The 27767-nt window shown below is 39.6% G+C and overlaps 1 protein-coding gene across 1 annotated transcript in view; it reads left to right on the forward strand.

The window, feature by feature from the left end:
- The first annotated feature begins 6 nt into the window (after positions 1-6).
- Positions 7-27767, forward strand: part of ROS1 (ROS proto-oncogene 1, receptor tyrosine kinase) — an 80004-nt gene continuing 52243 nt past the window's right edge. Inside the window, exons 1-16 of the mRNA XM_080389549.1 lie at positions 7-8030; positions 10033-10086; positions 11784-11843; positions 12523-12549; positions 15414-15474; positions 16193-16341; positions 17487-17625; positions 18136-18337; positions 18997-19073; positions 21421-21543; positions 22548-22732; positions 23908-24005; positions 24545-25056; positions 25681-25893; positions 26757-26867; positions 27370-27551. Of these exons, the coding sequence (XP_080245675.1) occupies positions 7908-8030; positions 10033-10086; positions 11784-11843; positions 12523-12549; positions 15414-15474; positions 16193-16341; positions 17487-17625; positions 18136-18337; positions 18997-19073; positions 21421-21543; positions 22548-22732; positions 23908-24005; positions 24545-25056; positions 25681-25893; positions 26757-26867; positions 27370-27551 (2316 nt within the window). The 5' untranslated portion in view covers positions 7-7907. The remainder of the gene's footprint in view (positions 8031-10032; positions 10087-11783; positions 11844-12522; positions 12550-15413; positions 15475-16192; positions 16342-17486; positions 17626-18135; positions 18338-18996; positions 19074-21420; positions 21544-22547; positions 22733-23907; positions 24006-24544; positions 25057-25680; positions 25894-26756; positions 26868-27369; positions 27552-27767) is intronic.

Below are 27767 nucleotides of genomic sequence, written 5' to 3' on the forward strand. Positions count from 1 at the left end.
GGTGCATTCCTTTCTTCTGTGAGTTCCACTGAGTCCTTTCAGCACTAGAAGAGGCATGTGTGTGCTTGTGTTTGTGCATGTAAGTAATACTGGAAAAAATAATATACTTTTATAAGGCAATATAAATCTTTAATCTTGGGACTGTAACATATGAACCAGTATGACATCTCTTGTTTAATGCTTCTCCTGTCAGCCTGCTTTTACCTTGTGGTAGTGTTTGTCATTACAGCTTAAGAATGTAATTGTTTTGCAAATCTTTGGGGAGTCCAGATGTGCTCACAATTAAAGGCCAACTCTTATTATTTGGATTATTGTAATGCAGAGAGAGGTCACAGCTCTGTTGTGCAAGATCACGTTCAAACACAACACGAGCAGCCGACCCCGCTCCCCAGGCTTCTCTCTATTAAGGGAAAATGATGTATCCTTAGACCTAAATTTAGTTAACAATAACACATGTTAGAGTGAGGGTTCAAACCCACCGGGTCAAAGGGTCCCTTTCTCAGCCTTACTTCCCCTCTTCCTGGTGCTCACCTGATGTTGTGCTGAGCCAACGCAACTTCCTGAGCTAGCAGAACATTTTCTTGACAACAAGGTGAATGGCTTTCTGCTGTGTCGGGGGCCTGAATTAGCTCAGTAGAGGATAATAAAAGCACCAGAGCTGGTGCAATGGTGAATGACCATACTTTTACACAGGGCAGTGGAAACTGAATTCTGGAAACATGGGGGGAAGGGGAAAGGAGGGAGGGGAATGTCAGGGCTGCTGTCTTTCACAGAGTGATAAAACCTGTCAGCCTTGGTGTGCACCCTCACCGTTAGTGTTCAGGTGTAGCTCTGTGTACCTTCCCCCTGCTCGCTCTAGCATCTACCTGACTTCTTGGTGAGGAAAACTTCCTCAGGAAGGAAAATTCCCTCAGCTGGAAGGAAATTTGCTCAGAAAAAGAAAAGTAAAAGCTGGTTCAACACCCAAATGACCACTTTGCCATGGGTCTGACAGCATGCCAGCACCAGCATGAGGGGCAGCACACACATCTCAGGGCAAGTAATTCTCAGGCTGTTTTAAAGCATTAATTTGAAATCAAATTTCATCTAAATTCAAGTGACTGCTGTTGCAGTCAATGGAGATGTCAAGCTTGGTCTGGTGGCCTAAACAAAGGCACCTGCTGCCTTTTGAGATGCTTGGATAAACCCTCTGGCTCTCAGCTGCTGGTCCAGAAGGGCAGAGGTCTTCATTGCTGTGGGGTGACACCTGCCTGCCCAGGCAGTGAGGGCACCCTGGGCCTGGCTGTCCCTGCTTGGCCCACCAGGGCTCCCTGACCTGCCCACGGCCCATGTCAGCCTCTGCCCCAGCCACACCGCAGCAGAGCTGGTCTCCAGCTCCCACAGCCCTGCCCTGCCTGCTGAGCCACGGGCCCACATCGAGCTCTGTCCCCAAGGAGTGCCGGATGGTGCCCCTGGCTGCCCTGCTTCTAGCTGGGGGTGGGACAGGCCCTGGCTGCTGGGCCCTGCCCTGGGGGGCCCCCGGCTGTGGTGCCTAGGCACCACTAGCCCGGGGTGAACCTCTGGGATACCCTAAAACAGTGTGGGTGTCACCAGCAACCTTTGTTTAGGCAATGGCACCCAGCCCCAAGTTCCCCAGAGCTGAGGAGCAGGCACACGGTCGTGGGGCTCAGCACTGGCCACCTCTCAACAGGGCTGATCCAGATCTGGGGGCTGTGGAGGCATGGTCAGGCCTTCCCCTCTGCCCGTCAGGGTGGGGAAAGGCCACTTCTTAAGTCACAGCAGCTGATGGTATTCCAGGAGGACTCGAAACTCTTACAGGATAAAACCTGAAGAGTCAGCTGGGCTGCCTGTGGTGTTGGCACACATTAGTGAGTCGAGACAAAATGTTGGCTTTCTCACAGCATGTACCTTTTTACCCGTTAATGTGGGTGGAAGTGACCTGCTGGGTTACCATCCCCAGGATTTCCCATGTCAGTAGTCCCAGCTAAGTATGGTCTGCCCAGGGGATGTTTCCCTGCCCTTCAAACGAGAAGGGATCAGACATATCTCCAGCTGTTTGCAACCAGCCTGTTTTTGTCTGTTGGAGGCTCAAAAATATTTTAGAAAACTTGCTTAATTTTTTTTTTTCGTCCTATGAGTGGCTTTGCTCTTGCTTGTGTGGAGAAAGGGAACTACTTATTCCTGTGGTACAGCAGCAGTGCCTGTGCCCAGGGACACTGGTTAGCCAAGGAGAGGAGGACAGGAACTTTTAGGGGAGAAAGACTGAAACTCTAGGTATTTGTCAAAAGGTTGGTGAGCAGTACATCCAAGCAGCACTCCAGCAACACACTTTCCCAGGCAGGTGGTTGAAATGGTCAAATCGAGCCTCTGCTAAGTCCTGTCTCCACGGTGGGTACTGTTGCTTCTCTGGCTGTAAGAAAATCCATGCAGATGGGCTGTCTTCTGGATTGCTGGATGAGCAATTTATTTTTATGAAACTACTGGGAGATGAAATGTTCAGGTATTTTGGAATACCATGGAAACCAGGAGGTGTTAGAGGTAAAGCCTTTTATGGAAGATGTTTATGCAGGCTGGGCATCTGACTGTTCTGAAGATCTCTGCAAAGATCATGTAATCTACATTACTGCTGATTCTTTTGTCTTTTCCTCCTGATCTTAGCCTCATAAGGTCTTATACACAGATGTACGTGCTCAGAGCAATAAGTCAGTCCCTCTGCAGTATGCAATCATCTTTCCTTCTGTTCCTCTCTAAAAACCTTCGCACATGATTTCCATGCAGTCCTCTTCAGACATGCTGCATCAGACCATTTTACACTTATACTGTTGCCCTGTCTGCTACTTGTGCATGTTGAAATCTAGTTTTCTTCAAATTTCAGGTTAAAAAAAAAATTTGCACATTTGATTAGTAACAAGCAGATGATACCTAATAGATAATACAGTTGAACAAGTCGCTAAAGAGCTTTGCAAATACCTTGCCAACCTATCCTCTTTAAAGCAATACAAAAAGCAATGCAAGCTTTATTTAACAGCCAGGGTTTTATTGTCATTTTGTGCTAGCTCTCTTTCTGCCCTGATGTCATAAAGGATTACACAAACATAGTTTAGTACGCCCTGATAAATTCTTTCTAGATTTTAGCAGCATATTTATAGATTCATGTTACCGTTTAGCATTCCTTATGTTTTCTGCCCTGGTCTAGTTTTCACATCTCTTGCCATTGTTAATCTCCACAGCTCAAATTTGCCTAGTCTGAAATCCATCATTGTACATCGTTTAATGAGACATTTCTCCAGTCATCATTACTGCAGATCAATAGAAACAAATCCCTGTCTCCTGACTGGTTTAGCTAAGTATCTCATGCATGACTGTCTTTCCAATTTGATCCAGTTTAACAGCCTGCTTCTCCCCCCTCCTCAATCCCACTTCTCTAATCTGCAGAGATAGATATAAATCTTGAGCCAGACTCCAGGGGGTTTCTCTTGTACCGTCTTCCCTCTGTTTGTGCAAAGTGCTCCCTGACCGACTGGATGCTATTGCCAGACAAACAGCTGCCTTAGCAGTTGCACTAACAAATAAAAGGGGAGGGAGGCAGGGGCAGTGGAGGGAAGCTTTTTGCCCTTAGGGTCCTTGTACTGAGGCAGTCAAAAGCTAATGAGGGCTCATTGCTGGAGGGAAAATGAGAATAATCTGTGATCTTTGGAAAAGAGTGAAAATCCATCACCGCTACTGAGTGCTTCACATCAGCCTATCTTTTCAAGGCTACCTCCCCCAAGACAAAGGGGTTAGAAACTCATAAGTAAAAACAGATTTTCCTTTTCATTGCTGTGCCCTGTAGGCTGGCTGTGGGATTGACAGTCTCTCCTTTCTCACCTCTCCCAATTTTTCCCTCCATCTAGATAGGACTCATGAATGTGGTGTAACTTCAAGGAATTTTTAGTGCTATGTAACTGGACACAAACAGTCCAGATTAGACACAGACATCTGGGGGGTTTGGATGTTCCCTTCCTTGCCTCCTCAGCCCTTTTCTGTTTTTGTGGTTGTTCCAATTGCTGCTGTGTGCTGTGTTTTTTTGAAGCTACATACAGAGTATTTAAATGGTGGTGCATGGTCAAGTCTTTCATTTAATGAGATTTTAGGTGCCTGACTTGCACATGGGAACAGATTAAAATTAAATTGCTGGAGTGGGTATCACCTTGAGCTTCTTGGCCTACCTTTTTGATGGAGGTTGCTGCCATTGGGGCGGGGATGATGGCATGGCAAGGTTCCTGGAGCTGCCCTGAAATTATAGAGCTTTTGCTCTGGAGTATTAAAATAATCTGAAGCTGGCATGAGTTTATGCATTGGGCTGTAACCTCTGGCAGCCCAGAAGATGCTTCCCAACTGAACTCTTTGGCTGCAGAGGTAACACCTTGTCTCTGTGCATTGGGCTGTATAATAGAGGAGGCTGCCAACACACCTCGAGGCAACAACTTCAGTCTTCTGCTGTAAGTGCAGCGGGAGACCTAAAACTTTGTGTCTTAGTTCATTAGTCTGCTTACATTTTACCATTCATGTATACATATGCACAGTCATGTGTGTGTCCACATACAGGAAAGATTTGCCTTTATGAATCATGATGATTTCAGGTATAGAGATGTTAATTACTTGCTTTACTGGCAGTAATAAAGTGCATGTTTCTCCCCAAGATATGATAGCCCATATTCATTACTATTAGGGCTGATCGTCTGTATATATTTCTATTGTTCTCAAAGGAGTCTGAAAGATAAATCCGTAGTTTGTGAGGTGCTCTGATAAATACTGCTGTGCATGTAGGGAATTGTAATAAGAGTTTGCTTTTCTCTACTCACTACACTGCTATTTTTCTCCTCATTCATAGTCTTCTCCCTTGCAGATCCTCTCCTTGTGCTGGTCTTCGGGATGAAGGAAATTGTGTTCTGTAGGTAGATCTATGGTATAAAGGACAAGGTTTATTAATGATATCTCACAGAATTTGGATCCCTAGTTCTCTGCCAGGATTCAGTTTTATGGAAGTGATGAACTTACTAAAAGTAATACTTAATGCTCCCTCATTCACAGATTTTACAAACCCTCCTTTTAAAGTTCAGTTTCTAAAGCCCATAAATACTCTCTTTTTTAAGAATTCCTGAAATTCAGGTGAAAAATCCAAAGACTCAGGTGCCTGCTAGTGTTTGTTCAGAGAGTGTTATAAGGAACATAAACGAGAAAGGATATATAGTTCGGTGCTTTTTTTCCCTTTGAAGGTGCTGGTTTATGGGATGTTACAGTGACACCTGGTGGAAAACATTGTTGGAAGGCTAAGAAAAAAATCTGCATTATAAAAGCAGTTGTTCATTTGAATAATGTCTTTAATATTATTATTTTAACTGTTTATATTGCAGTAATGGTTAGAGCTCATTTGTACAATGTATGCTGTACTACACATATATCAGTGTGCAAATGCTCACTTGTGAATTCTTGTGAATTGTCAGCATCAGTAATAGCAAAATGTTCCAGTTATAAAGGGTGAGTTACACATATTTGATAGTAACCAAATTTCCTTGCCCTAAGAGCCAAATGCCAACATTTTCAGATGCATCTTGATTACATTTCTCACCAGGATCTTAACTTGATCCCTCTTTCTCCCCCCCCGCCCCAGCTCTTCTCTATACATCCCCAAACAAGACCCAAAACGTTGTAATGATCAATGAGTTACTAAAAAAACCCAATCAACCCCAAAAAAGTGTTGAATAATTCAATGCAATTAAAAGATTTTTTTTTAAAACATTGAACTTAGACGTGTTTGTTTACCTGGGCTATTTATAAGCTAGTAATTCAAATCCATGCCCTTAATCCTAAGTGACCACATAGATCAACTGTTAAACTGTTAGAGTTGTCCCTGGCTGGTTTTGATCCACATCAGCACTAGTGCAAATCATTTCCAGAAACAATTTGGAATATATTGAAAGCTAGGAACCATTCCCCATAGGTATTTCAGTTGTGGCTATCATCTCTTGGAGTATGAGTGATTTTTGAAGTGTGGCTGTGGGTTATTGCATGCCATCTGCTAGGGTATGGGTGTGGGTACATTTAATTTACTAGTATAGACCTACTAGCCCTAGAGACCACATCCTGAGGGTCCTAAATCTCCTAAATATCTATCCAAAGCACAAAGTGCTCTGCCTCAGGAAGAACTTGCAGCCTACATCTGCCTGTCACCAACTTCCTCTTCAGTTTTGCTGCTCATGTGAACTCTGACAAAGCTTCTTCAGCTGGGGTGAGCTGGATTAGCAAAGAGCTACTATTTAAGTAGTCAGAATAAACTGGCTTATTTTGGCTGGAGCTAAGAAGTTCCCTCTTGAGCAGCTTTGCTGGTAGGCTGGAGTAGGGACTTCTGGAGTGAAGAAGTGTCAAGCAAATGGGGCAGTAACTCCCTCTCACCTGTGTAGCTGAAAGCTAAGCTTACCTTAGATGAGTCTTACTCTTATCTAGGAGTTCCTTTGAGTAGTGATGAGGAGGGTGAGATAATGCACAAAGAACCCCCCAAATGCTTCCCAAGTGGAAGAAAAGGAAGCCTTTCCTTTCTCTGACCACCTTTGAGCCACATGCTTGGCAATATCCATTGTCTCTCTCCAACTTAACTTACCCTTTCCTCCTGCAATGGTGCTTTTAGCTCCTTTTACCTGCCATGCATGGGAACAGCAGCACAGGGGGCTGTGCTGCAGCCTGAAACAGAGAAAACAGCATCAGGTTAATGCTAACCAGTTCACTTCTGTTGTTGCTGGGTTAGTGTTAACCAGATTCTCAGCCTGGTTTACTGCACGACTGCAGGAATGTTTGCTTGGCAAGTGAGTAGGGCTTGGGAAGGTGTGGTAGAAAAGCAGGTCCCCTCTTTAAGCAGCAATGACAGGATGTGTCAGCTTAAGCTGATCATCAAAATGCTATGTTATTTATAAAATAACACATTTTATTTATAATGCATAATACACATGCACAAAAATGACATAGCATTTGTTTATATCTACATATATATGGGTAAGCTGGATCGATTTCCCACTGCAGTTCACAGAATGATGCTGTGAATAGCTCTGCCAGTACAACAGAGATGTGCCACAGATGGGGAGCTGGATGTTACTTAAACTTGAATTCCCACTGACCTCTTCAATGTGAGTCTCCTTATGTAGGATTCATCTCTTTCTAAATCAGGTACATGATTTATGCATCAGCTTCAATTTTTTTCCACGATATGGGCGCAAACTTACTAATACAATTGTGACCACTCATGCAGAGAGCCCCTGGCATGGCTCTGGGTAGTTTGTGTCTATGTTGCACCAGAAGCCAGACGGGTCTGTTGTGAGTAGTATTTTGATGTTGAAATGGAACATTTCGAAACAGTCATTAAAGTAGAGAATTAATTAACATTTTTTTATTGACTGATATGAACTGTAGTGTTCTAACAAGCTTATTCATCATCACAAACAAATTCTCTTAGTGGTATCCACTTGAAAATATTTAGAAATACTTTATCATAGTAGAAATGAGGATTAGGACAGTTTTCTCTCACTCTTTCCCTGTTTCCGCGTTGCTTGGAGCACCTGATTAAAAGCATTGCACTTAGTTTCCATTTTACGTTAATGATATTTATGTAAGGAGATACGCTGACTTTCATTGGTCAACTCTTTTGTTTCAGTGGTTTAATAAGAAACTATGAAATGGATGTTGTGCAATTTCGAGACAAATGCTCCAGGAAGCTGAAAAGTTGTTGAAGGAACAGAGAGTAAGCAAGGATTTAAAAAATATTTAACAAGCTGAAATGCACAAATTTCAGTTGTGTCTCCGTCATCTAGACTAAAAGGAGTTTGTATGGCCAAGTCAAGGAAAGAATCAGTCTGACAGATGAAATTGCTTAAGTTATGAGGAACACTTGCCTGTGGGATCCCCTGCTGAACATACTTGCTGCTTTTTGCTGTGCATGGATTTCTGCAGTGTACTGTACTTTCTCAAAAGATTGTCAAAACTTATGTACAAGTAACCTGGTAAGTTTTGAAAAACTGTACTTAATATTTTGAAACATAGATGGTTGTTAGCACTGTAAGAATTTTCTATTACGAATCAGCTTTTTCAAAATTATTTTTAAAAATGTATCTGAGTAAAAGCAGAGTTTGAGAACCAATGTTTAACATTTGAATTGGTGAAACCAATTTTTATATATAAATAAATATATATATATTATTTATAAAAATAACCTATATTTATATATATAAAGCACCTATCACCATATTGATAAACATTCTTTGGAACCACTCTTGACAGCAGAGGTAAGAACAGGAGTCAGTCTGTTAGTACCTTAGGACTTTGGTTTCCAACCAATTTTAAAAAAGAAAAAAAAAAGCCACAAGACTGCTGCCAGCCTGCCTGCCTGGTGTTTAATAGTGCTGGTAAGGTATAAATATACTGGTAAGGAAGAAATCCCATTAACCAGATTGCATGGGTGTTCGTTTCATACTTTCTTTATATACTTATGTTCCAACACCTCCTGAAATTACTATAAACACTGAAGACCCTGAAGGGTGGAGGAGAGAAACCTTTCTTCTTTCAGTTTATTCACTTTACTTATCAGTTTCTGTCTAGTCTATGACTTTTCTTATATAGATCTAGGAAAACTGTAAATTCACAAGAAATTGGCTGGGAATGTGTGGCTTGCACAATTATCCTGAACTAGTTTCAGCTTCTTTTTGAAGTCGCTTATGCTTTAAATTGTGGATATTTATTTAAGTATTAAAGATGGTGGTTGGATCCTTAATCTTACGGGTTTTTTTTTAATGGTTATTATTTTTCCTTCTACTGATGCACAACAAAGATAAGCAAAACCTCTCAAATCCAAACAGTAATTCTTCATGAGACTTTAAGGAGTTACATCCTTGTTTCTATTTGCCTGAAATGTTGATGTTGTTTAGAAGACCATGTACCTTTGCTCTGTAAAAAGGACATTTTGTACCTTGGGGCTAACCAACTATGGAAACCTACTGCAGAGGACTGTCACCAGCTCCATTTTATTTCATACATTTGTCTGACAGTTCCTTTAGAACTATCTCTAACTCTTGCACCAGTGAAAGAGTTAATTGCCTTCTCTGATGGAAGCCTATTATGCAATTATAAGTTTAATGGGGATCCTTTAATTTAAGCCTAAATTATTTCAGAATAAGAAATAAGTTGCTCTTCCTTTCAGCTTTGAAAGACAGGTAAATCGCATTCATGTTCAGTGAACATATTATGTAAGGAATTCAGATGAGAAAAACATAATCTTGGAGCCTGAGAGCTGTAAATCTTAGTTTTTGCCTCCGGTCTACTTATTGTGTTCACATTTGTTTTGTGACACCTTTGATTCTCACTATTGTCATGGTGTGCCCAGCGTGCTGAAAATTTCTTCCTGAGAATTGTTTTATTAAGGGTGCTCTTACCTGTTTGCTGGACAAAACTTAGGACCTAACATTCAGCTTCTCCAAGGTTGTTAGATACATCCTCAAATCATTTGCACTTCACAGGTGGTGACTGGTTTTGCACACTTTGAATGATGTGAAAAAACAGGCACCTTAGCTTGAGAGTACTTTAAAGCAGGAGAGGAAGAGCAGTCACCATATGGCTGCATAAAACCCCTTCAAAAGGAGACCAGACAAAAGGCATTTAGCTTGAAGGAAGGTCTTTCTGCTCCCAAGAGGTCAAAGCCACCTGGCTTTGCAATTAACACCCAACGTATTATGAAGCATTTGTTATTGTCTCAGTGAACCAGAATCAGGAGATGAGAGCCAAATTCCTACCTGAGATAATTTAATTAATGCCAACTGATTCTGTCAATGTTTTTGTTTGACAGTACTCTGAAATTAGTCTCAAGTGAGGAGCTACTGGTGTGTCAACAATAAATTTCTTCAAATGAGGAATCGTTAGTTGAAGAAAATTTGTTTTGCAAGAAACAAATGTTTTAATATATTTTAATCAATTAATTGACTTTTTGTAAAATTGTATGTATTTCTCTTATAGGAAGGAGAAGTTGGAATTACTAGCCTTTGCAATGTTAGTGACATCACTGGAGCAGTAAGTAATGGTTTACTTTATTGATTACTGACATTTTATGTTACTGCTATTTGAATAAAATGGGTACAATGATCATATTATCAAAGACTCCATGTAAATATGCACAGTTGCCTGTCTGGTATAAGTCAGTAGGTTGTGTGCTTAGACTTGGCTTGAATTATTAAAGACAGAACTATCTTTTTTGTTTAAAGAGAATGTGTAAAGGGTTTGGATCTCTGCTTTCAGTCATGTTCACATTTGTGATCTACAAATCATAAGTTTTCGAGAAAATGATTCAAAACTGGTGTTCCCTCCAAAATACAAATCATTAAGATTGTTTTATTCAGCTACCTTTGTACAGTTAAGTAGTTTATTTTGTTTTCTCAGTGATTTGATGGGAGAAAACAACATGACAATTGTTGAAAATTTAGAGTTCTGTAGGACTTCAAATGATTGTGTCTATTATGGGGGTGGGTGGTGTCTTTAGTTCAACATGAGCTTTCCATAGGAGCATTCTTGTGAGAACTTTAGCTGATGTTCTTGTAGTGCAGGTTTCGAATACAATTCAAGCTGGTGGTTATACATATTCTTTGAAGAGTAGTGGAGAATTCAGTCATTAATATTTTTCACAGAGGCTAGTGGGAAGCAGCCTCTCAGCACCTGGTATTTAACAAGGCTGGGTCATTTATGAGGCTGGGACCATAAATGGCTGTGTGTCATGAAAATACATAGCAAGGTTGACTCAGCTATTAGGTTACTGTGTATCTTTGTTCAGCGTTATCAAGTCTTATTGGTTTTTTTTTTATGAGGCTTTGCAATATTTGATATCAGAGTCTCCTTCTTCCAGAGTTGTTTCCTTCCAGTTTCCTTTTAAAAAGAAAACTGTACATGACCACTAAAAAGCGGATGGGACCGAATAAGCGAGAAAGGTTGAACATCAAATCCAAACCACATAATATTTACTACATCTTTGAAAACTCATGGTTTTAAAGCCACTGCTTTGCCTGTTGGAGGGCAGGGGCCTTGTGTTGAATGGCTTTCCACGGTGCTTGGCTGAGCTGTATACTGCATTCTGTTACTATTCCACGGAGAGCAAGTGGTAAAATAAAGTTCGGAGAGCGGGAGCACTGGCCACGCACATCATGGCTGGCTGGGTGACTTGTTCTGAGAGGAAGACTGAACAAGAACTGTCTTAGCCAGGTCTCCTTCTGCCCCTGAAGCTATGCATCAGCCCTTTCCCAAGGCCTATGTAAAGCTGAGCACTCTCCCCAGGTGATTGATAGTCACAATCTGCTTAGGTGTCCTGCAGTCCTTTTGGTGCTCTCAGTACATGCAGGGGTGTCAATGTCTTTACTAGAGCTGAAAAGGTAGTTGAACATCTACTGTTTTGTACAAACCAATCCCAAAGAATTATTTTTCTTTTGCTTTGTATTTGATTTTACATTAAGGAGGGCATTATATAACATAACTTACTGTAGTATATGAGTACCTATGATCTTTGGTATATTTAATATTTTTGTTACAGAGTTTGAGTGCTGCAAATGCCTATTTTATTGCTAAGGAACCAGGGTGAGAAGGAGCTAAGTGACTTGGTCATGCAGAATGTTTTAGTGTAGCTGGAAATTGAACTGTTTTCTTCACCCTCAGCATTGGAGTATCCCTTCTCTTTAAAAAAGTGCTTTCAAAGTCCTTTTTAAAGCTACCATCTGTCTTTGCAGTGCATGAACGGATGTCAGTTCTGGAATGCCACAGTGCAAATCAGTTGCCCACTGAAATGTGTGAGTATTGCCTTAGCCTCGGCTCTGCTGCACTTGTCTCCAGTCCACCAAGTACCTTATCCAATGGCAGATGTGGGAAACCTAACCAAAGCAGTGTTTCTATGAAAAGATGTAATATCCTTATTTTCTTTCCTTGCATTTATAAATTCTCTTTTGGGAAGATATTAGTTCTTGCTGTGGGAGTTATCTGTAATATCAAAAGCTTTCATTATGTTTGTCAAAATGTGAGGACTTTTTGCAGTTCATTAAGCTCAACCATTCACTCATTTTTTCAAAATGTGAGAAAGAACTAGAGCTTTTCAGGAATTTACTGGAGTCTGTCTCAGAGCTGTATGCAGATGTAAATGAAGCACATGGTCTTTACTAGGTAGATTTCTTGCTTTTACTAAACCAGATGGATGAGTATTGGCACTGGTCTGGGACAACTGCCATTACAGTTTTAAACTGCTCTTTTTTCTGGACCTCTTGAACACCTGAAGCTCATTTAACCTTGGCATCATTTTTAATGTTGACTTTCTGGTTTATCAAGTGTGGGTTTGCCTTTTTTCATTATTTGCCGGTGATAAGGTTTTGTAGTGTACTTTCACTGTAAGAAACTTCTAATTACTTGATATTATCTGTTTGAAACACTCTGTGACTCTATGCTAATCCCATATTTTATTAATTTTCTTCTTGGCAGAACAAGACATACACTAGAGCATGTGAGGTAAGTTACATGCTATCAGAGCAATAATAAAAAATGTGATTTCAGCAGTTATTATGTCCACATAGTGCTAAGAAATACAATGTAGATACACAAACTTATCAATACAGGTGATTGTTTTGTGCTTCCTAAAGCTAAAGAATGAGTTAAGTACCTGAATCCTTTCTTTCCAGCATGGTGGCTAAAGATGTGTTTGGATTTAAACCTGCTGTGTAACAAAGAATATTGCTTTAAAGAAAGCAGACTAATCACACCGGTATGGAACACAGAACAGACCTATTTAAACTATGTTCTAGGCTCCTACAGGAGTCTTGTTCTATCCAGTTTTTCATTAATGCCGTCAAAGATGATCCAGAGAGAATGCTTATTAAAGCTGGTATGACATCAGTTTGGTGAGAAGTGGAAAAAAGGAGTGGGAGCTAGAAGGCAAAACACACTCTTGGCTGGGTAGAGACTGAATGAGGTAAAATGCAATTCAGTAAGGGGCAATGTGTTGCCCTTTAGAAAAAGATCTCAAATGGGGAGTGCCTGGTCTGTGCTGCAGGTGGACTGGCATTTACAGTGACAGAGGCAATAGAGTGCAGCTAAAAAGACTGTATCTTTCTGGGGCTCTTTTAGCATGAACATAGAGTGTAGGATGGGATGGGGATAAGACAATTGCAGGATTGTGTTTGGGACTGCTAAGACCTCAGTATGGAAGTTATACCCAGATGGGGGCAACACACTTCAAGCAGGTGATAGAGGAGTTGGAGGGAATCCTGAGTAGAATGCAAATTCATTGGTGAACTGGAAATTCGACTGAATAGACTGATTTTTTTTAATGCTTTTAAATCTGCAAAATTGTGACCATGTGAAAGGTATACAAATATGGTAAGTAGGTTTTGGAGTGTAGGAACAGTCCAAGAAATAACCAACTTATTTTTGTAGAAACACAGAATTAGTGTAGGTTTTGGTTTTTTTTTTTTTTTTGTTATTGTAGTGTTTTGGGTTTTTTGGTGTTTGTTTTTTTTTTGCTTGTCTGGCCACACAATATGCCAGTTAAATTCACTAACTCTGCAAGGGCTTTTGCAGGATTATCTTTCTACTGGATCAGCTGGCTGACTTGATTCCCCACATGGTCAGGCGAGCACCAGGTCACTGCATGCAGAGGATCAGGTCATTGCAGTCTGCAGGGGAAAGGAGCGGAGTATGACTGTGTCATTCCCTTTGGCATTGGCTCAGCTGTGTCATGTGGCTACACCTTGGGACCGAAATCTAGCAGTATTGCTCCTGTTAGATTCTACCTCTCACCTAGGAACAGGGGAGTGCCACTAAATTCAGTGCGAATATTCACAAGAAAGGGCAGCAGAATCTGGCTCATACAAGGGCAGTTCTGATCAGTGGAGAATATGTGAGGATTTCTTGTTTTCAGGCACAGCAGATGGCAAATTTCCCTCAAAATTTCTAAGGCTAGGAGCTTTAGTAATCCTCTTACCTCAAGCAAAAATTGGATTTATGGTTCAGACAAAGATCAGAAGAAGAATAACATGAGAAAAAACAAATGGTCAGAAATGTCTGTGTTAAATGAAGCAGAAGGCACTATGAATCAGCACGTAATCAGGGGACACTATCCCCTACAAACTAAACAAATCTTGGTTGTAAATGAAAGCTCCAGTGTACAGTTGATAACTGTCATCTGCTAATATCCGGATCTTTGCCTGCTAACAGTCATGGTAATTCACTTGGGAGTATTTTATTTCTCTGAATAAGAAAACATTGGGAAAACTTTTCAAGTACTTGCACTTGGCACTGAATGCCTAGATGTGAGATAATGTATATAGAAATACACTGCTAAGCAAGTTTTTAAATCCGTCTCAGCTGCAACTGTGTTGTCTGCAATAACATGCCTTATTAGTTTCCATAGGGTGCCAGAAGTATATATCCTAGAATCACAGGAAGACCAATTAAAAACATTTGCTCACTTAACATAATGAATTGCTTCTGAATGATCTAAAGGTTACTCATTTGAAAGGTGGCTGCTGTATGAAGCAAACTTCAAGTTTTTATAGGCTGAGTGAACTGGCAAAATACAACAAGCCCAAATAAAATGCCTGTCTAGAAAAGCTCAAACCATCACTTCTCAAAAGTTATGGCTTTCCAGGAGACTCAGTCTTGCATGTAATTTTTATGCTACTGAAATCCGCCTGGAAAATGTTACTACCTCTTCTTAAGTTATCTACCTATAAAGCAGGGTAACGCTTTATCTATGTTCCCTATCTAAACTGAATTTTCTATTCTCAGGATGTGACTGTGAGGTACCCACTGCTCTGGGGTATTTGTTATATTTACACCTTGTAGACACAACTGTACTAGAAGTAACTACTAACAAGGAACTGTTGATTAGGCATTGCTGCTCTTATAAATTACTAATTTCAACTATTTTGAAAATTCACTGGAAGTACTTTTGTAAGAATGTGCCTCATTCATAGGATACATGAATGAATACATGAAGCAGGAAAGGGTGAAATCCAACATATGGAGCATATCATTAACGAGTTAAAAACCATTACTTCCTAACTCCATGGTTGTCACTGAAGTCTATTTCTAGCTTCAATGTAGCCCCATATTTGTGCTTTCCACAAAGGGACAGTGTGTAAGGAGGAAAACCTTATTCAGTGCCCAGTGAATTGATGGAAAGGCTCTCAGGAAGCTCTTTGGTGTGAGGTTTTGGTACTACTATTTTTTGGAATGAATGTAATGATTTCCACAGAGTTTGTTTTATTCAAAATGTCCACAGCATTTGTACGTATTTAAAATGTGTCTGCATAATTCTAGGAGGAAGTTTGCCTTTACACAAAACTAACCAGTGAGTTCTGTACCCTACACAGACAGTTTCCTGTAAGTTTGGCTGTAGCTGTGCAGAGGATGCATATGGAGTTGAAGCACAGAGTAAGTCTGAATAGAGTCTTGTCCAATTCAAAAACTGATAAATTGAGTTTTAAGATTATGGTCTAGTTCTATTATCTGGATTTCTTTCAAAACCTAAAAATGTCTTGTGTGTTTCCATTCATCAGAAAATTACCATTTTGCTTTTTTCTTTTAACAAGTACAACAAAGTTAACTCTATCTTATAGTAAAACATTTTTTCCCCTCCCTTTCATGGACATGAGACTTTTTGAATCCAGTCTCAACTGTTTAAGATGATACTTTGTCAAGCACTCATCCTTCACCTGTCTGCTATCTTGAAATCATTGCCAAAAGCTCTCGCAACTTATGTAGGAACAATTGGGCCAATACAGTGCTATTGAAATAGGCCCCTTGAAAATCTCTTCAGAAGTCTCCCATAACCTTTTTTAGGTTTCTAATTAATTTAATCAAAATTTTACTAAGTACCTTTTTTGTATGTAATGTAATTAAAAGTGCATTTATACAAGTGCAATGTTGTAGTCACATTTGCTTGCATTGAACTTGGCCCAGTTCAGGCTTACTTATCAAACTGTCTTTAAAATGTCATGTGATTTATTCAGCAATGTTTTCAATACATTCTTTTCTATGGTTTTATTGGCTTCACAGCTTTCAGTTGTGTGGGGGTAATAGGCTTTTACCCTCAAGGCCCAGAGATTGCCATGAAAAGGTTTTCTTACTGGTGTATTGTCTTTCCCCTCAGACTTCTTGAACAAACCTAGCGCGCCATTTGCCTCTACCATTGGAAGCCACAGTGTCACATTAGGGTGGAAGCCAGCTAACATCTCTGGGGTGAACTATATTATCCAGTGGAAGTTCAATCATCTCCCTGGAGACTGGAGGTACACAGAGGTAAAGAAGGACACTTCCTTATACTTTGAAAGGAAATAGGTTTTTCTCTGCTTTTGATTTTATTTTAGAAAAAACATTGGATAATATGTTAAGCCCATGAAAGAGGTTTGCAAAATCATAAGTAGCATGGAGAAGCTGAGAAGTGGACAATTCTTCCCTAGTGCCTCCAACACAGGAACTAGGGACCTTGATGGAAACTATCAGGTAGCAGGTTCAAAACTAGCAAATGAAAGCATTTCATCACAGAATGTGTAGTTATGTTTAGCTGCTTCCTGGCACATGTGGATGTTAAATTACTAAATTTAAACTCCTAAATATTAAAATTGCTAAAATTGCTAAATTTACTAAATGGGGTTTGAAAAGTGACTGGACAAATTAATGGAAGAAAAATTGAGTTCTACTAAATATAAATATTGTCATTGTTTCTTGTTGAGCCATGCTTATAAAATGCCAAGACAGAGTATTTGGGAGCAATATCACTGTCGGCTTTTTTTTATACCTTTCCTAGAGAAATTTTTTTACTTCTGGTCAAAGATGCAATACTTGGCTAGATGGACCTTTGTTCTGACTCAGTATGGTTATTCTTATATTATGTTCTTTTGCATCAACTATACACTTGTTATCTTGCCATCATTTCTATTAGATCAAATTACAGAGCTTGGCAAGTAGATGTCACAAAGGTAAAGATAATTTGCTAGGCAGGAAGTTCTTGTGAAATAATGGGGAACAATGGCTTCAGACAGTAAATATTAAGGGTAACTAGGAGCCTTTGGATATTAAACCTGTATTATATGTATCAACAGTTTAAAATACATTGCCCATAATATGCTATTATTTTAGGCTTTTTACCTTATTCTTCGAATTTACTATTATATTGCATCCATCCTTCTATTAATCTGCTCATTGTTTAGATTTGGTAGTGTATTCTGAAGAAAACGGAAGAGAAAAAATTCTAAAAGGATGGCAAATAAAAGTCTATGCTGAAAATAGCACCCAGAATTTCCTTTTATTTAAACTTAGGATGCTGCATTTTTGTATCCTGAAATAGATTTGTTGTTGTATGAGACCTCTTTTTCCCTGATAACATCCTAAACAGTAGCTGCAGATGGGGGAAAAAAAATTATTGTGCCTGTGCATTAATCTAGGTAGTATCTGAAACTTCATATACTGTCAAAGACCTTCAAGCCTTCACAGAATATGTGTTTCGAGTAGTTTGGATCATTACATCTCAGCTGCAGCTCCATTCTCCATCTAGTTCCAGTTACCGGACACATGCTTTTGGAGGTAATGAACTGCACTATTAATTGCATCTTTCAGGACTGTATTAGAAACATGTAGGTTTCCTTGTTCTTTTCACAGAAAACACTGATGCTTAATCTCCAGAATGATGTTTACATTGTCTGTTAGGTAGCTGCAGGAGACCAAACTGAAATACTACAGGCTTTTTTTGTATGAACTAGAAGATTTAGGGCTGCTTCCTGCTTTTAGTTTTAAAAACGTGCACAGAAAAGTACATGGTCAAAATTGTGAGGGCACACTGGATATTTTTATGCGTAATTATGCACATTAATTTTTCGACTGAAATACACATTTTTCAGGACACTAAAAAAAGTTCAACATTGCTGAAATTTTATGCTGTCCTTAATCATATTTATTAGTATAAATGAATTACAGGTATGAAACCTAAAAATGTACCTAAAAAAAAGAAAAACTATTGATGTTATATACAGAGTCAGATGTTTTTGTTTTACAGTATTGATGTTATATATAGTCAGTTATTTCTGTCTCTTGCAGCTCCTGCAACAGCTCCTGTCATTAAAGATATTCAGAGTTCAAGTCCAAACACTGTTGAAGTTAGTTGGTCTCCACCACTTTTTCCAAATGGATTGATTATTGGATATAACTTGCTCCTGACCAGTGAGAATCATGAACTGTTGAGAGCATCAAGAGGGCATAGCTTTCAGTTCTACTCCACTTTCCCAAACAACACTTACAGGTATGAAAGGAAGAGATAATTAACATGGTGAAGTGTGCTTTAGCGCTTCTTTCCCAGATGGTACCGGGTATGCCTAAACACCACTTCTGCACAATTACACAGTTTGTTTATGTTTTTGCCAAAAGCAAGAGTACCTTCCTTGAAATAATGGAGTTATTCCAGATGAGTTGGCTGCTTATGTGGAAGTCAAATGGGGAGGAAGGAAAAGCAATTTGATATAGGGCCCGTAGGCTGCATTTTCTTAGCTGCCATTTTTCATTTTTTGAGCTTGTGTGGCATGTTTTCAGTACATTCAGGGAATGATAGAGCAGTCCTCCCTAGTCCTTTAAGCATCTGTAAAAATTCCTTCATTTTTATTAAACACAAAGGCCTGCATTCTGCTTGCACTGGTAAATACTGATCTTCCTTTGAAATTAAATTGAGTTGCTCTTCTGAATCTGAAACCCCACTCTGCATTTTAATTTAGAAGATTCTGTTGTTGTCCCACCTTCGGGGAATTTGGGTTCGGGTTGGTTCATGAATTTCCCAGAGCATTATATTTAAATAGCCATTTTCTGAAAGTCACTTTTTTGGCAGCTGCCCTCCTTGATAAAATGTTACTCAGGCAATCTTTCAAAGGAAACCTGCAAACCAAAACCTATTTCTTTGGTTTACTGTAGGTTCAGGATTGTGGCGGTAAATGAGGTTGGTGCTGGACCCCCTGCCGAAGCCAACATCACAACCTCAGAATCCAAAGGTACAAGAGTAGCAGTGTCCTTATCACTGTCTGTTCCTGGGGACAAAGTCACATTTGCTGGGCTGCCATGTACCTGGCAGAAGAGAATAATATTTAGACTGTAAACACCGCATGACAAGGAGTTGTTCACTGAGGAGTCAATAGCATATCAGAGAGGGTCCTGTTTTTTAGTTGTGGACATTATCAAGCTACACCACATGGTAATAACTTGAGATGCTGGTAGACCCAAACAAATTTGGTCTGAGTTGTGTTACAGATGAAAAACACCTCAGTGGTCCGAGGCAGTGACTGGGAGGAGATGCTTCCATTTTCTAAATGAGACATTAACAGCTGACAAACAAATCTATTTATTCTAATAATATTAAATACTTAATGTGAAATACTTCTTAAAACATCCTCAGTTATCTCATGTCAAATATGTGAAATCATATCAATTTTTGTTGCTCTTTCATGGCTGTATTTATTTTACTGTATTAATTAATTAATAATTAAAGCAATGATCCATTATAGGTATCACTCAAAGAACTGCAGAAATAGTAATTAATTGCCAGAGAAATGTACATGTTGAAATAGAGCACAAGTGAGAACGAAACCAATGTTATCAAAATGTATCTTCAGAAAGGAAAACAAAAGATGCTGTCCTCCTCCTGAAGAAATCAGTTGTCAACACCTGGAAACTCTCCAACTCTAGCAAACACTTTAAGTCTGTCTCTGAATTGCCAGTCTTCTGCTATTTATTAGAGAAATTGAACTTAAAACTGCTTTGGTTCTTTTTACGACTTCCTTTTTTTTCTAATAGCTCAGACACACTGATACGTTCTTGTCTGGAGGCTCCACAGAGGTTTTGCTCTAGGGTTGGCTGGTCCTGAGCCGTAAACATTTGAACCATTTGTGAAATGTCCAGACTGGTACATCTGACTGTTCATTAAGTCAAGGCAATTATCAACCAATCAATTTAAGGCAGAAAACAAACAAACAACTTTAACCCCCACAAAAAAAACCTTTCTGGGGTGGGGAACGATCCCACCTCCCCTTGTTAGTCACCATGTAAAACCTCAGTTTATTCCCCTTAAATTGCACTGGTATGTGCTTTCTGTCTGTGCTAACATGAACAGGAGCAAACCTTCCTCATGTATCACATTCAGAAATGGTGTTACTGCACCAGGTACTGAGCTGTGTAGATCTGAGCCCCCGGAAGAGTCAGGAGAAGAATCTGGTCTCTGGGCTGGGTTGCAAGAAAATGTATTGTACTTGTACTGTGCCCTGGAGACATCATCACCGAAATGACTTGTGGTGTGCGCATCATGTGAGAAATACATGCAGCTCAATCTATGCAGATTATCCAGGAATTATTGAAGACAGCATTCGATCAGTCTTGTGATACCCATATGAGGAAATGACATCTGACAGCAGACAGCTGTTTAAACTTGGGGGGGGGGGGCGGGGCAGGGGGGAAGGAGAGGATTGTTTGGAAACTGAAATTAGCCAAATTCAGGCTTGAAATAATGCAGCACTTTTTAAAAAGTAACTACATGTGAATCAGTTTAGCAGGAGATGTGCTAGATTTTCGGAAGCAAGACTAGCTGTCTTTCCCAGATCTATGCATAGCCCAGACAGAAGGTATGGATTTACTGCAGAGGCTTCAATGTAAGTTACTCAGGCCTGTATAAGCACAAAGTGAACTTATAGAATCACGGAATCACACAATCATTTATGTGATCAAAGCGCTCCTTCTTGACTTCAAAATCTGTGACTTTATTAGAAAAAAGAATTAAATTTATCAACTTTGAAGCAGATCATATTATCCCATTGTCATCTTTATCTGTGAAAACTACTTGTTCCTTGAAAAAGTCATCGATCAGCATGATGAAATAAATGAAATAAACTTACTTGCCTTGCTCTTCCCCAGCTCTGTGGGACAATATTCTACTTTGACTGGGCTTTTCAAAGAGGCCCAGAGGGGTTAAATATACCGCTTCTGCTGGATCTGGGAGTCACATGGATGCCTTAGTGCCTTCATTTCCTTAGGAATCCCTAGGGCCTCATTTACTCCAGCTTACCCCCTCAGCAGGGACTCACTGCTGTTACAGGAAATGCTGTGGAATTCATGTGGTGCATTCTCACCCTGGCTGAGGAGTCAGAAGGCATTGTAATGGCAAATAACTCCGTCCACTCTCAACAATCAAAGAATTTACTTTTTAGTCTGTCATTGATAGTGTAAAAATACATTCATACATGTACATGTGTGTGTATGTGTATATGCATGTCTATTAATGATGTATCTGAGTTAGTAATGTTCTCTGTGCTGCAGTCATCTATGTTAATTCTGAATGTCTCTGTTTGTTAGTTAAGGAAAAAGCAACATGGCTTCTTCTGTCCAGAAACCAGTCTTTAAGGAAGAGATACACAGAATATTTCCTTGAAGCTGCCCAGTGCCTGCAAAATGGTATTATACAACACAACATTACAGGTAAAATCAGATTGGGCTCTCATTCTCTCAAGTACGGCTTAGACCTCTGTGTTCACCAAGGACAGAATGCACCTCACCTAGCTTGAGTCAGTATCTAGCCTCCCTTTATCATCAATGCGGAGAAATAGGAACTTTCAGGACATGATATGACCTATGTGAAACGACAGGCACTGAGAAGAGATGTTGCACTCCCCAGTGCAACATTTTCTTCACTGAATCTAGGCAGCTACTTCAGAGCTGGAGTTTTACATAGTAGGTATTTAAACTGAGGTAAGATGAAGCCAAAGCAGATGTTTCCCTATTATTAATGACTGTATTTTCTCAACATGAATATGGGGAAGAGGTTCAAACTGGAGAATTGAATAATACCAAGTGTCGAAAGTTACTGGCTGAAGAGTATGCTAGTGTGTTAGCTACTCTGGGGCACAGAGCTCTACAACAAGCCATTTAGTAGCCCAAGTCCCTAGACAATGATGTTATCTGAAATTACTTGCCACTCTAATGTTTCTTACCTACATTGGTGCTGTGTTTGGTCCTTCAAGACAGTGTGGAAATCTGAGTTTCTCTATGGAAGTTCTCAGAGCCACAAAGATGCCAGAGAACAAATGTTGCCCCTAACTAAATACCCTTTGATAATATAGGGGTGGCACAGATAATGTCTAGCTTGAATTCTAGAGTGAATGCTGCTTTGTGAGGAGATGCCAGCTGCACCTCTTTGCCTCAGAGAGGGGCAATCAGTGACAGTTGGTTCACATGTTGCATATTCTCATTCTATCTGATCACCTTTCTGAAGGGCAGTTGTCTATAATAATGCCACTTACATAGCAAATGGGAAAGTTTCCTTATTATGTGAAAGAAGACTAGAAGCAGAGGAGAGAAACCAGTTAACTTTTCTCCAGTGATGTTGGGTTGCAGACTGAAAAATACTTACTTTTAAGGCAAATAGAAAAAACAACTGAAAAATTGACACTTTTCTTGTATTATCTGTGTACCTATCTTTGTAGGAATTTCTGTGAATGTTTATCAGCAAGTTATCTATTTTTCTGAGGGGAATTCCATCTGGGTGAAAGGAGCTGCAAATATGTCTGATGTATCTGACCTAATGCTCTTTTACTCTGGCTGGGGGAATATTACGTCCATCTCAGTAGACTGGCTTTATCAGAGGATATACTTTGTCATGAATGAAAAGGTAGTGCTCCAGAGCTCAATTAATTTCTTATTTCATTTGAACCATTACTGTGATTTATTTTACATGAGAAAATCTGTTTTATATATAGATATGTATACACAAAATATAATTATAGAAATACATTTTTTAACTTTAATAATATTCACACATTTCAGAGCTTTAAAAAAGAAGAAAGGCTTGAATATCAGAACATATTTAAAGCAAACAGGCTATATGGAACTCTGGCTTCTTGTCTTATTTTTCTCCTTAGGACATAAAAACCTTTGGTTTTAACTGCTTTGTTTTTAAGAATGACTTCACACTCACCTCATACCCGATATAAGCAACTTTCTGTTACTTGGTTCTCCATCTAGCCTGTTCAGTTCCTATTCTCCCTCAGGAAGGTGGTCAGATAATTTTATTATCTGACATTATAACGCTTTTCTTAATTGACAAAAGATGTTCAAGAGGGAAAGTGTTTCATACCAGTGATAACAGCTCAGATTACAACTGTTTCAACTTGAAGTAAAAATGGAGATGGCAACTCTGCACTTGATTCTCTACTTGTAAAACATCAGTTACACTAATGATCAGACTTTGCATGTACCTTTGTAGTCCTCTAGTGCACAAAGGACTAGAAAGTTGCCTTGAATGGTTAGTGGGAGATTTAATATTTTTTTCCCTGCAATCTTCTTGCCATGTCTGATTTTTCGGTTACTGTTCAGGGAACAGGGAGCAGGAAAAGCAGTAGTTATAAAAAGATACAAATGAGCTGTAGGTGAACAGACTGATGGCATGGATTTCTGAATCCATTGCAGATTAGAGAAGTCCCAAGGTATTGCTCACAGGATCAGAAAAGCACATCCTTTTCCCTCTTTCCCCTTCCTTGCCAGATTGTTTTGAAGTACAGCTTGCCTATATTCCCCAAATTGGGCTTTTCTCTCTAGCTTAGAGTTAGTAAGTTAAGAGGAGGATGTCTGACAGACAGATCTTTCATGCTGTCATGGATGCATTTGTTGCATTCATACTTGTGCACAAGTGTTATACTTGGGTGACTGACAACTCAGGAGCCCAGAAGGACCTAGGATTGTGAGAGAGGTATTTCATTGTCTGGTTGAAGGAATCTCAGGTCAGATTGTTTTCTCATTAGCAAACACCCTATAAATGCATCACCAGTTTTTCTTCTCATTACCTAGATATATGTCTGCCATTTAGAGAACTGCACTGCAGCTGAAGATGTCACTCCTCTTTATGTGGCATCCCCTAGGAAGGTTATAGCTGATCCCTATAATGGGTAAGTGTCCTCCTTTAAGCACTTGGTGTCAAAGGTGCTATAAAGTGCCTCTCTGATTTTCTTTACTTCATTGGTCATCTGTAGGCTCCTGTTTCAAACTTGCCTTACCAAAACAAAAGTGCAATTGGCAACAAATAATAAACTACAAAACAATTGGAACAGGAGTGATGCCATGTAGTGTTGTTTTTTGCATTTTCTTCCCTAGGGTGTTAGCAGAGGAGATAAAGTATTTCCAATGCAGAAATTTGGTATTCAGACATTCAGTGCTTTTATGAATATGAAGCTCTATGCATTTTAAATGTCCATGCTTAACACTTGAGGTATTACGGAAGAATATTCTCCAATAGTCTGCCAGCCAAATCCCCAGAAGGTAAAAAGTGATGTGCTTAATTCTCCCAGGATGTATATTAATAGTGCCAAAAGCATTTTCCTATTGTCTGCATAAAGGCAGGAACATCTCTGAGCTGTTAAAATATGTGTGACTCATCTACAGAGTTCTTGCACTGTAGTTATTTGGGTCTATTTTGCTCCATGGCCAGCTATATTTTCTGTCTCCTGGAAGATGGCATATACAGAGCAAACCTTCCACTCTTTCCTGGCACTGCCTCCACAGCTTCACCAGTAGTGACATCAAGTGGTCTGAAAGACTTCATGATCGACTTCCAATCTAAGAGACTTATTTTCTTCAACAAAACAGAACAGGCCTTTGTGTCAGGTTTTCTTGATGGTTCAGAATTTCACACGCTGCGATCACTTATACCACTTAACAACACGGAGAGCTTTGTTTATGAGGATAACACATTTACTGTCACAGATGGCTGCGCAGTTTTCCATGAGGAGGTCTCTACAATGGGGATGTCTAGCTTCAATGAGTATGTTGTGGATTGCAATTTGAAATATCCAGAGTACTTTGGCTTTGGCAACTTGCTTTTCTATGGGACATCAACTCAGCCTTTTCCTATACCAACTCCTCCTCGGCTTGTCATGGTGCTATTTGGATTGGACCAAGCTGTGATCAGCTGGAGACCACCTGAACACACTATTGGAACCAGTAAGTTTAGCTGTTTCTTCCTGAAAGTCCACTGGTTTTCTTTCTAGAGAAATAACTTCCTGGTTTCCCTTTTCCTGATGTTGGGCTTTGGTGATTTCAGTAGCAGATCCTGTTGGAAGATGTGGAATTACCTCAGTCTGAAAAATTTAACTCAAGATTTGCCAGTAAAATAGCTTGTCTGGTTACATTTATACAAATTTATGTTGGTAACTCATTTGTCATTTGCAAGGGACTTTAAACAAGGATCCATCTTAAGTATGGTCTGAAGTAACAGTAATGTTGGTTGCTGATAGCACACAGAAAATGCATGCCAGAGATGTAATGACTTTTGATCAGTGGCTGTGCTATGGTCTTCATCCTCTGTGCATGTGTCTTTGAACATAAGAAAATTACGTAGCTGGGGAAAATTTTGGTTCTTCCAACTTCATTCTTTATGGGGGATTGAACTACTGCTCTTGGTTGGTCACAGAGCTGACGAGTGTAAATTTTCAATTTATCCCTTTCCCAATTCCCCTGATACTAGCATTTTTGAAATGAGTCTCCAACATAGAGTTTTCTCAAAGAATGTGTATCATCTGTTAGAGCCACCTACTCTGTAATAACATGATTGTTTGCATCTCACAGGTCTATCTGCTTGGCACAGCTGGACCTATGATGTGAAAGTGTCATCTCAGCATCCGTCTGAGGAGGAATGGATTGTTTCAAACATTAGTGACACTAGGCTTACTGTGAAGGAGCTAGCCAGCTTCACAAAATATGAAGTGTCAGTCAGAGCTGTGTCTCCTGGTGGTGAAGGGCCATGGTCAGAGTCATTTAGAGGCACAACTTTAGAAGAAGGTGAGAGTTGCATTGTCACCCAGGAGAAATGAAGAATGAGTTATGCATCCAGCTTTCAATCTGGTGAGACCCAGGCTTTGGGCAAAGACTGAAAAATGAGGAGCACAAAAAGGATAGTCTTAGAAACATTGAAGAATACAGGATAAGTAAATTTGCTTTTAGTTATAGTAGGATTCTCCAACTACAATAATCGTACTGTATATTCTGTATTAATACTACTTATATACATTTTTCTAATGCAAATACACTATTAACCACACTATTTGATACACTATCAAATGAACAGGTATGAGAGGTGTTATTCCTCTCTTGTGCTCTGTAAAGCACTTTCTTTGATGAAGTGGTTTGGGGAGTGCCTTGAGGGTTAATGATGATTTATGAGAAAGTGCAGGCTCACGAAAAGCTGAAAAGGCTAGGTTTGAGCATAGGTAACAGGGGAAATGGATGTGTGCATGATGTCTGAGATTTATAGATCTTTGGAATGTTTTCTGAAACCTAGTTCACCCATAATAACCTATGTTTGTGGGGAAAACAGCTTTCAGTTTAGGGCACTGGACTCGAACTTGACGTTAGGGGTGACTTTTGCCTGACTTTAGTAGGGCCAGGTCCAAACCTGTAGTGGTTTTAAAGCATCTAATAGGGTTCCAAACCGCCTTACTGTTCTGGATTTAAACATGACCTGAATCTCTGAGTTTCTCAGATTATGATAATTTCATGCTTTTCTTTGTCCATAATTCCTTAGGGCAGGGTCAGCTTTAACTGTACTTCTGTAACTTTAGAGAAATAGGAACCCCTGCTATTGAAATACAAATATTATACATTAGTTTCTTGTTGGTGTGCACAACTGCAGTTTTCTTTATCAGCTGAAGAAGAACCGTATATGTTGGCGGTGGGGGCTGAAGGGCTCTGGAAGCAGCGGTTGGATAGCTACGGGCCAGGAGAACTCCTTTATCCCCATATAAGAAATATTTCAGGTAAATACTAAACAAGTTGCATGTTACTGCTACAGACTTGTCGGCGTTGATTAGTTCTCCATAAATTTCAACAGTACTGAAAGACAAGAGCTTTCATTGCAGCCGTCTAGACTTGAATGCGGTGTAGTACAGTGAAGCAGCTTCACTGAGCCTAGCCTTTGTGTCCATCCTTTCTTCTACTTTATGGACCAAACTAATCCTTAGTGAAACCTTACTGACATCACTACAGTTACAGGAGAGCTAAAATCAACTCTCTAAAATAGTTCTGCCTTCAGCATCCCCATATATGTCATACATTTGCAATTATCAGGGCTATAAACGTACTACGTATGTACATTGTATTCCTATAAGGAAATCCCTATTTTCATGTTAACTGAGCCTAACTTCATTTGTATTGATTTTTAAATAACCGAAATGTCTGGCTACTTTTTATTCTTTAAAAAAATGGGTTTTTATTTACACATTTTTGAAATGCTTAATATCTTCCCTTTTTTTCATCAAGACCTCGACTGGTATAATGACACTCTTTATTGGATTAATTCCATGGGGGAAGTTCAGACCTGGTCATTGAACAAACAAGAGGGTACCACTGAGAATACTTACATATCTGATGTCAGAAATGCAAGGATGTTGGCCTTTGATTGGTTGGGTCAATGCTTGTACTGGGCCGGCAAAGCAAATACGGTAGGTATAGTTGCACTTCTTAAAAGGAAAAAAAGTTCCTAAAGTAAAAAAGAAATACTGTAAAACAGTATTTGGGAAGATAATCCTTACTACTTCCAACCTGAGATGAATTTGGACCTTTGCTATTGTAGTGTAGAACAATGAGGCCTTTCTTCCCTGGAGTGATTTTCAGAGTTATACAAAGGTTTGGGGTAAGATGTTCACTAATACTCACTA

The sequence above is a fragment of the Falco punctatus genome, assembly GCF_963210335.1.
Source record: "Falco punctatus genome assembly, chromosome: 5".
NCBI classification, from domain to species: domain Eukaryota; kingdom Metazoa; phylum Chordata; class Aves; order Falconiformes; family Falconidae; genus Falco; species Falco punctatus.